We start from the raw sequence: 12,671 nt of genomic DNA, 5'->3' as shown, positions 1-12,671 counted from the left end.
ACCCCTTTTTCCCACCCCCTCTGGAATTTTGGGCATCCTGGGGGTGGATTTTGGGTCCAATTTGGGTAAATTTCACCCATTTTTTGATGCTTTTTTGAGGTTTTTTGACCGAATTTCGCCGGAATTTCGCGGGGTTTTTTTTGGGAATTTTGGGAAAATTCGGGAATTCTTTCCCGACCTTTTCCCACCTCCTCTGGAATTTTGGGCATCCTGGGGGTGGATTTTGGGTCCATTTTGGGTCCATTTTGTGTCTATTTTAACCGTTTTTGGATGGTTTTTCGAGGTTTTCCCGCCGAATTTCACCGGAATTTCGCGGGGTTTTTTTTGGGAATTCCGGGAAAATTCGGGAATTCTTTCCTGACTTTTTCCCACCCCCTGTGGAATTTTGGGTGTCCTGGGGTTGTAATTTGGGTCCATTTTGTGTCTATTTTAACCTTTTTTGGATGTTTTTTTAAGGTTTTTTGACCAAATTTGGATCAAATTTTGATGGAATTTCTGGGAATTTTTGGGAAAATTTGGGAATTCTTTCCTGACCTTTTCCCACTCCCTCTGGAATTTTGGGCATCCTGGGGGTGGATTTTGGGTGCATTTTGGGCCGATTTCACCTGTTTTGGGATGGTTTTTTGAGGTATTTTTACCAAATTTCGCCGGAATTTCGCGGGGTTTTTTTTGGGAATTTCAGTAAAATTTGGGAATTCTTTCCTGACCTTTTCCCACCCCCTCTGGAATTTTGGGCATCCTGGGGGTGAATTTTGGGTCGATTTTGGGTCCATTTTGTGTCTATTTTAACCCTTTTTGGATGGTTTTTCAAGGTTTTTCGATCAAATTTCGCCGGAATTTCGCGGGGTTTTTTTTGGGAATTCCGGGAAAATTCGGGAATTCTTTCCTGACATTTTCCAACCCCCTCTGGAATTTTGGGCATCCTGGGGGTGGATTTTAGGTCCAATTTGGGTTGATTTCACCCATTTTGGGAAGGTTTTTTAAGGTTTTTTGACCAAACTTGGGTTAAATTTCAACGGAATTTTTTGGGAATTTCTGGGAATTTTTGGGTAAAATTCGGGAATTCTTTCCCGACCTTTTCATAAACTCTCTGGAATTTTGGGCATCCTGGGGGTGGATTTTGGGTCCATTTTGGGTCCATTTTGTGTCTATTTTAACCATTTTCGGATGCTTTTTTAAGGTTTTTTCACCAAATTTGGGTCAAATTTTGCCGGAATTTGGTGGGAATTTCTGGGAATTTGGGAATTTTTTCCTGACCCCTTTTCCCACCCCCTCTGGAATTTTGGGCATCCTGGGGATGGAATTTGTGTTCATTTTGGGTTGATTTCACCCGTTTTGGGTCGGTTTTTTAAGGTTTTTCGACCGAATTTCGCCGTAATTTCACGGGGTTTTTTTTGGGAATTCCGGGAAAATTCGGGAATTCTTTCCCGACCCCCTATTTTTCCTTTTCCCGCAGTTTGGGGGGCCCTGGGGGGCTGCGTGGAGGTGGCCTCGGGCACCGAGGCCGTGCTGGGGTTGCCGTTCCGGCTCCTGTGCATCGCCTGCAAGCGCCGCAGCGAAACCCCAGCCGAGGCCGAGAGCGAGTGGTTCTTCCGGCCAGAGGGGGCGCCCCAGTTCGAGAAGGTCACTGGGAGGGACTGGGATGAACTGGGAGGGGACTGGGAGGGACTGGGATAAACTGGGATAAACTGGGATGGACTGGGATGAACTGGGAGTTACTGGGAGGACGCTGCAGTTCCCAAAGTCGCCACCAGGGGGAGCGGGGGAGACACTGGGGGTTTATTGAGGGCAACTGGGATGGACTGGGATGGACTGGGAGCAACTGGGAGGGACTGGGAGGGGATTGGAATAAACTGGGAGGGACTGGGAGGGGATTGGGATAAACTGGGAGGGACTGGTACAAACTGGGATGGGATTGGGGTAAACTGGGAGGAACTGGGAGTTACTGGGAGGGACTGGGAGGGGATTGGGATGGACTGGGAGGGACTGGGATGAACTGGGAGTTACTGGGAGGGACTGGGAAGGGACTGGGAGGGACTGGGATGAACTGGAATAAACTGGGATAAACTGGGAGGGACTGGGAGGGGGTTGGGATGGACTGGGAGGGGATTGGGGGTGACTGGGATATACTGGGATGGACTGGGTTATACTGGGAGGGACTGGGAGGGGACTGCGAGGGGATTGGGAGGGACTGGGAGGGACTGGGAGGGAACTGGGAGGGACTGGGAGTTACTGGGAGGACGCTGCAGTTCCCAAATTCGCCACCAGGGGGAGTGGGGGAGACACTGGGAGTTGATTGAGGGGACTGGGATGAACTGGGAGCAACTGGGAGGGACTGGGAGGGGGTTGCGATGGATTGGGATAAACTGGGAGGGACTGGGAGGGACTGGGAGGGACTGGGAGTTACTGGGAGGGACTGGGATGAACTGGGAGGGACTGGGATAAACTGGGAGGGGGTTGGGATGGATTGGGAGGGACTGGGAGGGACTGGGAGTTACTGGGGGGACGCTGCAGTTCCCAAAGCTGCCACCAGGGGGAGCGGGGGAGACATTGGGAGTTTATGGAGGGGACTGGGATGAACTGGGATGGACTGGGAGGGACTGGGATGGACTGGGAGGGACTGGGAGGGACTGGGAGGGGGTTGGGACAAACTGGGAGGGACTGGGAGGAACTGGGACAAACTGGGATGGGATTGGGATAAACTGGGAGGAACTGGGATGGAACTGGGAGGGGACTGGGAGGGACTGGGAGGGGACTGGGATGAACTGGGAGGGGAGTGGGATGGACTGGGATAAACTGGGATGGACTGGGATGGACTGGGAGTTACTGGGAGGATGTTGCAGTTCCCAAAGTCGCCACCAGGGGGAGCGGGGGAGACACTGGGAGTTGATTAAGGGGATTGGGATGGACTGGGATAAACTGGGAGGGACTGGGAGGGGATTGGGATGGACTGGGAGGGGATTGGGATAAATTGGGAGGGACTGGGAGGGAACTGGGAGGGACTGGGATATACTGGGAGGGAGTTTGCAGTTACTGGTTTGTACTGCGATGGAACTGGGCTTTACTGGGAGGGACTGGGAGGGGACTGGGATAAACTGGGAGGGACTGGGATAAACTGGGAGGGACTGGGAGGGGACTGGGAGTTACTGGGAGGGAACTAGGAGTTACTGGGAGGGTATTGGGAGGGACTGGAACAGACTGGGACTAACTGGGACAAACTGGGAGGGGATTGGGATGAACTGGGAGGGACTGGGAGGGAACTGGAAATTACTGGGAGGGGATTGGGAAGGACTGGAACAGACTGGGACAAACTGGGACAGTATTGGGATGGACTGGGATGGACTGGGAGGGACTGGGAGGGGATTGGGTTATACTGGGAGGGACTGGGAGTTACTGGGAGGGGATTGGGATAAATTGGGAGGGACTGGGACAGACTGGGAGGGGATTGGGATGGACTGGGATGGACTGGGAGGGGACTGGGAGTTACTGGGATGGGATTGAGATAAACTGGGAGAGACTGGGAGGAACTGGGAGGGACTGGGATGAACTGGGAGGGACTGGGAGGGGATTGGGATCAACTGGGAGACACTGGGAGGGACTGGGAGGGGATTGGGATAAACTGGGAGGGACTGGGATGAACTGGGAGGGACTGGGAGGGACTGGGAGGGGATTGGGATAAACTGGGAGTTATTGGGAGGGGACTGGGAGTTACTGGGAGGGGATTGGGAGGTACTGGAACAGACTGGGAGGGGATTGGGATGGACTGTGGAGAACTGGGAGGGAACTGGGACAAACTGGGACTCACTGGGCTGAACTGGGCCAAACTGGGAATCACCGGCACCACCATAACTCTCCATTGCAATACCAAACCCGTCCAGCAGACGGCGCCACTGAGCAAAGCCCCATTCCCACACCCTATCCACCAACCCTAACTGATTTATACTGGTTTTTACTGGTTTTTACTGGTTTTTTTTTTACAGATCCTCCACTACAGCCCCGAGGAGGGCGAGTGGGTGGCCCCGGGGCCGTTTTTTGGGGTGATGTCCTGGAACGGCTCGAGGGGGACGCGGGACCTGCAGGACCTGTCGGTGTGGCTGGCGGCGGTGCAGCACAACCACGCCGGGCACTACGTGTGTCGGCTGAAACGGAACCTGACCTTCGAGGGTTACACCTACAGCCTGGCCAGGAACCAGACCCTGCGGCTGGCCGTGGTGGAGAAAGGTGCTGGGACAAACTGGGAGGCACTGGGATGGACTGGGATAAACTGGGAGGGAACTGGGAGGGATTGGGTTGGACTGGGATGGACTGGGATAAACTGGGAGTTACTGGGAGGGCACTGGGTTACACCTACAGCCTGGCCAGGAACCAGACCCTGCGGCTGGCCGTGGTGGAGAAAGGTGCTGGGAGGCACTGGGATAAACTGGGAGAAACTGGGAGTTACTGGGATTAACTGGGAGTTACTGGGAGTTACTTATAGGATGTTGTAGTTCCCAAAGATGCCACCAGGAGGAGATGGGGAAACACTGGGAGTTCATGAAGGGGACTGGGAGGGGACTGGGATATACTGGGATGGACTGGGAGACACTGGGAGGGACTGGGAGGGGATTGGGAGGGATTGGGATGGACTGGGATAAACTGGGAGTTACTGGGAGTTACTGGGAGTTACTGGGAGTTACTTATAGGATGATGCAGTTCCCATAGATGCCACCAGGAGGAGATGGGGAAACACTGGGAGTTCATTGAGGGCAACTGGGAGAGATTGGGAGGGACTGGGATCAACTGGGAGTTACTGGGAGGGAACTGGGAGTTACTGGGAGGCACTGGGATCAACTGGGAGGGACTGGGAGTTACTGGGATGGACTGGGATAAACTGGGAGTCACTGGGAGGGCACTGGGTTACACCTACAGCCTGGCCAGGAACCAGACCCTGCGGCTGGCCGTGGTGGAGAAAGGTGCTGGGACAAACTGGGAGGCACTGGGAGTTACTGGGAAGAAATTGGGAGGGACTGGGATAAACTGGGAGTTAATGGGAGGACGCTGCAGTTCCCAAAAATGGCACCAGGAGGAGCTTGGGAAACATTGGGAGTTGATTGAGAAAATTGGGTTGGACTGGGATATACTGGGAGGGACTGGGAGGGAACTGGGAGAGACTGGGAGGGAACTGGGAGGCACTGGGAGGGACTGGGAGGGACTGGGATGGACTGGGAGTTACTGGGAGTTACTGGGAGTTACTAAGAGGGCACTGCAGTTCCCAAAAATGCCGCCAGGAGGAGCTGGGGAAACACTGGGAGTTCATTGAGGGAAACTGGGATGGACTGGGAGGGAACTGGGATCAACTGGGAGGGAACTGGGAGGGACTGGGAGGGAACTGGGAGTTACTGGGAGGGACTGGGAGTTACTGGGAGTTACTTGGAGGAGGTTGTAGTTTCCAAAGACGCCACCAGGAGGAGCGGGGGAGACACTGGGAGTTCATTGAGGGGACTGGGAGGGGACTGGGATGGACTGGGAGGGACTGGGATCAACTGGGAGTTACTGGGAAGAAATTGGGAGGGACTGGGAGTTACTTGGAGGATGTTGTAGTTCCCAATGACGCCACCAGGAGGAGCTGGGGAAACATTAAGAGTTTATTGAGGGGACTGGGAGGGGACTGGGATAAACTGGGATGGACTGGGCGGCACTGGGATCAACTGGGATGGACTGGGAGGCACTGGGATCAACTGGGAGAAACTGGGAATTACTGGGAGGGACTGGGAGTTACTTGGAGGAGGTTGTAGTTCCCAAAGACGCCACCAGGAGGAGCTGGGGAAACACTGGGAGTTGATTGAGGGCAACTGGGATGGACTGGGATAAACTGGGATGGGGACTGGGATGGACTGGGATGGACTGGGAAAGACTAGGAGGGAACTGGGATGGACTGGGATGGACTGGGAAAGACTAGGAGGGAACTGGGATGGACTGGGATGGACTGGGAGTTACTGGGAGGGACTGGGAGTTACTGGGAGGATGTTGTAGTTCCCAAAGACGCCACCAGGAGGAGTTGGGGAAACACTGGGAGTTGATTGAGGGCAACTGGGAGAGACTGGGATGGACTGGGAGGGAACTGGGATCAACTGGGATGGACTGGGAGGGACTGGGATAAACTGGGATGGACTGGGAGGGGACTGGGATAAACTGGGATGGACTGGGATAAACTGGGATGGACTTGGAGGGATTGGGATAGACTGGGAGTTACTGGGAAGGACTGGGAGTTACTGGGAGGGCACTGGGTTACACCTACAGCCTGGCCAGGAACCAGACCCTGCGGCTGGCCGTGGTGGAGAAAGGTGCTGGGGGGCACTGGGAGGCACTGGGATAAACTGGGAGGCACTAGGATAAACTGGGAGTTACTGGGAGGGGACTGGGAGTCATTGGAAGAGAAGTGGGAGGGACTGGGAGGGAACTGGGAGGTGGTTGGGAGGCACTGGGAGTTACTGGGAGGGACTGGGAGGGAACTGGGATCCACTGGGATGGACTTGGAGGGAATTGGGAGTCACTGGGAGGGACTGGAAGGGACTGGGATAAACTGGGAGTTACTGGGAGGATGTTGTAGTTCCGAAAGACGCCACCAGGAGGAGATGGGGAAACATTGGGAGTTCATTAAGGGGACTGGGAGGGGACTGGGAGTTACTGGGATGGACTGGGAGGACACTGGGATGGACTGGGAGGCACTGGGATAAACTGGGATAAACTGGGAGTTACTGGGAGTTACTGGGATCAACTGGGAGTTACTGGGAGTTTATGGGAGGATGTTGCAGTTCCCAAAAACGGCACCAGGAGGAGCTTGGGAAACACTGGGAGTTGATTGAGAAAATTGAGATGGACTGGGATGGACTGGGATATACTGGGAGGGGACTGGGAAGGAACTGGGAGGGACTGGGAGCAACTGGGAGGCACTGGGAGGGACTGGGAGTTACTGGTTTGTACTGGGAGGACGTTGCAGTTCCCATAGATGCCACCAGGAGGAGTTGGGGAAACACTGGGAGCTCATTGAGGGGACTGGGATGGACTGGGAGGCACTGGGATCAACTGGGAGTCACTGGGAGGGAACTGGGAGTTACTGGGAGGCACTGGGAGGGATTGGGATGGACTGGGAGTTACTGGGAGTTACTGGGAGGGCACTGGGTTACACCTACAGCCTGACCAGGAACCAGACCCTGCGGCTGGCCGTGGTGGAGAAAGGTGCTGGGGGGCACTGGGATAAACTGGGATAAACTGGGAGGGACTGGGAGGGACTGGGAGGGACTGGGATAAACTGGGAGGGGACTGGGTTATACTGGGAGGGACTGGGAGTCATTGGAAGGGAACTGGGAGGGACTGGGATGGACTGGGAGGGAACTGGGAGTCACTGGGAGGTACTGGGAGTTACTGGGATAAACTGGGAGTTACTGGGATGGAGTTGGAGGGGACTGAGAAGGTTTTTTGAGAGGGATTTGGAAGAATTTGGGGGGATTTTTCCTGGATTTTGGGGAGATTTTTTTGGGAATTTTTTGGAGGGAATTTTAGGACAATATTTCCTGGATTTTTACGAAGGATTATTGGGATTTTTGTTTGGGATTTTTAAGGGAATTTTTGGGGATTTTTGGGGGGGATTTTTTAGGGTTTTATTGGTGGATTTCTTAGCAGAGACTTTGGGGAAATTTGGGCTTTTTTGAGAGGGATTTGGGGGAATTTTCCCCACATTTGTTCGGGATTATTTTGTGGAATTTTGGGGGGATTTTTTTGGTGGATTTTGGGGGGATTTTTTTGGGGGATTTTTCAGGGGATTTTTTTTGTGGAATTTTTTCAGGATTTTTTTTTTTAATTTCTTTCAGGATTTTTTTTTTTTTAGAATTTTCGGGATTTTTTGGGGCACTTTTTTTTTTTAAATTTCTTTCAGGACTTTTTTTTTTTTGAGAATTTTCTGGATTTTTGGGGCGCTTTTTTTTTTTTTTTTTTTGGGGGGAGGAATTTTTTTTTTTGGGTGTTTCCAGGCTAGGATTTGAGACAATTTTAGGGCAAAATTTTTTACCAGATTTTTTTGGAGAGATTTTTCCAGGATTTTTTTTTCTTTTTTATTTTGGGGCTGGGATAATTTGGGGATAGTTTTTTTTTTTGGGGAGAGATTTTTTTGGGTGTTTCCTGGTTGAGATTTGAGGCAATTTGGGGGGAATTTTTACCAGATTTTTTAGGGGATTTTTCCTTTTTTTTTTTTTGTGGAGGGATTTTTTTGGGTGTTTCCCGGTTAAGATTTGAGACAATTTGGGTGAAAATTTTTACCAGATTTTTTTTGGTTGGATTTTTCCAGGATTTTTTTTTCCTTTTATTTTTCGGGACTGGGATATTTTGGGGATAATTTTTTTTTTGGGAGGGTTTTTTTGGGTATTTCCTTGTTAGGATTTGAGGCAATTTGGGTGGGATTTTTTTACCAAATTTTTTTGAGGAAATTTTCCGGGATTTTTTTTCTTCTTTTTTTTTTTTTTTTCTTTTTTGGGGGGGTTGAATTTTTTTTCCTAGGATTATTTTTATTTTTGGGGGTGATTCCCGCGTGTTTTGTCCCTCCTCAGCGCGTCGGGACCTGGCGTCCATCGTCTCCGAGATCCTGATGTACGTGCTGATCGTGGTGCTGACGCTCTGGCTCGCCGCCGAGATGCTCTACTGCTACCGAAAAGTGGCGGCCGCGGCCCCGCCCCCCGACAGCGCGTGAGTGGGCGGGGCCTAACTGGGCGTGGCCCTCCGGGGGGGGCGTGGCAAAAAATTCGGGTCAAAACGGCCAAAAAACGGCGAAAACGCGACGAAAAACGGGGAAATTAAGGGGTTAAAATGGCGGAAAGGGGCGTGGCTTAAAGGGTGTGGGCGTGGCTTGGGTTGGGTGTGGCCTGAAGGGGGCGTGGCTTAATTTGGAAATAAGGGTTGTGAGATTTGGGGTAAAAAATTGAAAAATTGGGGTAAAAAATGGGAAAAATTTGGGGTTAAAATGGCGGAAAGGGGCGTGGCTGACTTTGGTGATGGAGGAAAGTAAAAATTGGGGTGAAAAAGGGAAAATTTGGATAAAAATGGGAAAATTAGGGACAAAAATGGGAAAATTGGAAGGAAAAAGGGGTTAAAATGGCAGAAAGGGGCGTGGCTTAAAGGGAGTGGGCGTGGCTTGGGTTGGGTGTGGCCTGAAGGGGGCGTGGCTTAATATCAGGGTGAGGTTTGTGAAATTTGGGGCAAAAAAAGCAAAAATTGGGGCAAAAAAGGGAAAATTTGAAGGTTAAAATGGCGGAGTGGGCGTGGCTTAAAGGGGGTGGGCGTGGCTTGGGGTGGGTGTGGCCTGAAGGGGGCATGGCTTAATTATGGTGATTAAAGAAGGTAAAAATTGGGGTGAAAAAGGGAAAATTGGGGTAAAAATGGGAAAATTGGGTAAAAAATGGGAAAATTGGGAGGAAAATGGGGATAAAATGGCGGAAAGGGGTGTGGCTTAAAGGGTGTGGGCGTGGCTTGGGTTGGGTGTGGCCTGAAGGGGGCGTGGCTTAATTTGGGAGTGGTTGTGTGAAATTTGGGGCGAAAAAAGCAAAAATTGGGGTAAAAAAATGGAAAAATCGGGGGTTAAAATGGCGGAAAGGGGCGTGGCTTAAAGGGAGTGGGCGTGGCTTGGGTTGGGTGTGGTCGAAGGGGGCGTGGCTTAATTTGGAAATAAGGGTTGTGAGATTTGGGGCAAAAGAAACAAAAATTGGGGTAAAAAAGTGGAAAATCTGGGGCTAAAATGGCGGAAAGGGGCGTGGCTTAAAGTGTGTGGGCGTGGCTTGGGTTGGGTGTGGCCTGAAGGGGGCGTGGCCTAATTTTGGGGTGAGGGTTGTGAGATTTGGGGTGAAAAATGGAAAAATTGGGGTAAAAAATGAAAAAATTGGGAGAAAAACGGGTTTAAAATGGCAGAAAGGGGCGTGGCTTAAAGGGAGTGGGCGTGGCTTAAATTGGGTGTGGTCGGAGGGGCGTGGCTCAATTTTGGGGATGGAGGAAAGTAAAAATTGGGGTGAAAAAATGAAAATTGGGGTAAAAATGGGAAAATTGGGGTAAAAAATGGGAAAATTGGGAGAAAAATGGGTTTAAAATGGCGGAAATGGGCGTGGCTTAAAGGATGTGGGCGTGGCTTGAGTTGGGTGTGGCCTGAAGGGGGCGTGGCTTAATTTCGGGGTGAGGGTTGTGAGATTTGGGGTGAAAAATGGGAAAATTGGGGTAAAAAATGGAAAAATTAGGAGGAAAATGGGGTAAAAATGGCGAAAAGGGGCGTGGCTTAAAGGGAGTGGGCGTGGCTTGGGTTGGGTGTGGCCTCAAGGGGGCGTGGCCAAATTTCGGTGATGGAGGAAAGTAAAAATTGGGGTGAAAAAGGGAAAATTGGGGTAAAAATGGGAAAATTTGGGACAAAAATGGGAAAATTGGGAGGAAAATAAGGTTAAAATGGCGGAAAGGGGCGTGGCTTAAAGGGTGTGGGCGTGGCTTGGGTTGGGTGTGGTTGGAGGGGGCGTGGCTTAATTTTGATGATGAAGGAAGGTAAAAATTGGGGTAAAAATGGGAAAATTGGGGACAAAATGGGAAAATTTGGGACAAAAAAGGGAAAATTGGGAGGAAAATGGGGTTAAAATGGCGGAAATGGGCGTGGCTTAAAGGGAGTGGGCGTGGCTTGGGTTGCGTGTGGCCTGAAGTGGGCGTGGCTCAATTTGGGGGTGGTGGTGTGTGAAATTTGGGGCAAAAAAAGCAAAAATTGGGGTAAAAAAGGGAAAATTGGGGGTTAAAATGGCGGAGTGGGCGTGGCTTAAAGGGAGTGGGCGTGGCTTGGGTTGGGTGTGGCCTGAAGGGGGCGTGGCTTTATTTGGAAATAAGGGTTGTGAGATTTGGGGTAAAAGAAGCCAAAATTGGGGTAAAAAAGGGAAAAATTTGGGATAAAATGGGCGAAAGGGGCGTGGCTTAAAGGGTGTGGGCGTGGCTTAAATTGGGTGTGGTTGGAGGGGCGTGGCTTAATTTTGGTAAAGGAGAAAAGTAAAAATTGGGGTGAAAACCAGAAAATTGGTGTAAAAAGGGGGAAATTGGGGTAAAAAATGGGAAAATTGAGAGGAAAATGGGTTTAAAATGGCAGAAAGGGGCGTGGCTTAAAGGGTGTGGGCGTGGCTTAAATTGGGTGTGGTCTAAAGGGGGCGTGGCTTAATTTGGGGGTGAGGGTTGTGAAATTTGGGGTGAAAAAAGTCAAAAATTGGGGTAAAAAAGGGAAAATTAAGGGTTAAAATGGCGGAGTGGGCGTGGCTTAAAGGAAGGGGGCGTGGCTTTAATTGGGTGTGGCCTGAAGGGGCGTGGCTCAATTTTTGTGGTGGATAAAAGTAAAAATTGGGGTGAAAAGTGGAAAATTAGGGACAAAAATGGGAAAATTGGGAACAAAAATGGGAAAATTGGGAGGAAAACGGGGTTAAAATGGCGGAAAGGGGCGTGGCTTAAAGGGTGTGGGCGTGGCTTGGGGTGGGTGTGGCCTGAAGGGGGCGTGGCTTAATATCCGGGTGAGGGTTGTGAGGTTTGGGGCGAAAAAAGCAAAAATTGGGGCAAAAAAGGGAAAATTTGAAGGTTAAAATGGCGGAAAGGGGCGTGGCCTAAAGGGAGTGGGCGTGGCTTGGGTTGGGTGTGGTCGGAGGGGGCGTGGCCAGAGGTTCGTGGCCCCGCCCCCAGCCCATTTTGGCCCCTCCCCCCAGCTCGGAGTACCTGGCGATCACCTCGGAGAGCAAAGAGAACGGCGGGCAGGCGGCGGAGTGACCTTTGACCCCTGAGTGACCCCTCACCCCTGAGTGACCAGTGAGTGACCCTGAGTGACCCCGAGTGACCCCTGAGTGACCCCGAGTGACCCCTGAGTGACCCCAGACCTCTGAGTGACCCCTGAGTGACCCGTGACCCCAAGTGACCCCGAGTGACCCCTGTCCCCTGAGTGACCCCTGAGTGACCCCTGACCCCTGAGTGACCAGTGAGTGACCCCCGAGTGACCCCGAGTGACCCCTGTCCCCTGAGTGACCCCTGACCCCTGAGTGACCAGTGAGTGACCCCTGAGTGACCCCAAGTGACCCCGAGTGACCCCTGTCCCCTGAGTGACCCCGAGTGACCCTGAGTGACTGAGTGACCCCTGAGTGACCTCAGACCCCTGAGTGACCCTGAGTGACCCCTGAGTGACCTCTGACCCCTGAGTGACCCCTCAGTGACCCCAGCCCCCCCCTGCAATAACCCCCCGGGGGGGACTCCCCCGACCCCTCCCCCACCCCAAAAAAATTTGGGGAAAAAATTAAAATCCCAAAAATTTGGGGAAAATTTGTCAAAAGTTCGGGGGAAATAAAAAATGTCCAAAATTTGAGGAAAAATCCCAAAAATTTTGGGGAAAAATTAGTGAAATTTGAGGAGAAAATCTCAAAAATTTGAGGGGAAAAATCTGAAAAATTTGAGGGGAAAAATCACAAAAATTGGAGGGAAAAATATCAGAAATATTTGAGGAGAAAAATAAAAAAAAATCTTAAAAATTTGGGAGAAAATCCTAAAAATTTTGGGGGAAAATTACTGAAATTTGAGGGGAAAATCCCAAAAATTTGAGGGAAAAAAATCAGAAAAATTTGAGGAGAAAAAAAAAAATCTCAAAAATTTGGGGGAAA

General features: G+C 51.2%; 1 protein-coding gene across 2 annotated transcripts in view; it reads left to right on the top strand.

Moving 5' to 3' along the window:
- The window catches only part of SCN1B (sodium voltage-gated channel beta subunit 1), a 49,633-nt gene that overhangs the window by 3,852 nt on the left and 33,110 nt on the right, over positions 1–12,671 (top strand). Inside the window, exons 2-6 of one of the 2 annotated variants that reach the window (XM_072920777.1) lie at positions 1,457–1,623; positions 3,981–4,221; positions 8,583–8,718; positions 11,733–11,816; positions 12,040–12,316. In XM_072920777.1, the coding sequence (XP_072776878.1) occupies positions 1,457–1,623; positions 3,981–4,221; positions 8,583–8,718; positions 11,733–11,793 (605 nt within the window). In that variant the 3' untranslated portion in view covers positions 11,794–11,816; positions 12,040–12,316. Of the gene's footprint in view, positions 1–1,456; positions 1,624–3,980; positions 4,222–8,582; positions 8,719–11,732; positions 11,817–12,039; positions 12,317–12,671 lie in introns of those variants that run through there. The other variant, XM_072920778.1, reaches the window with a different exon arrangement.

The sequence above is a fragment of the Taeniopygia guttata genome, chromosome 33, assembly GCF_048771995.1.
Source record: "Taeniopygia guttata chromosome 33, bTaeGut7.mat, whole genome shotgun sequence".
Classification (NCBI taxonomy): domain Eukaryota; kingdom Metazoa; phylum Chordata; class Aves; order Passeriformes; family Estrildidae; genus Taeniopygia; species Taeniopygia guttata.
This window is presented reverse-complemented; position numbering and strand designations above follow the sequence as displayed.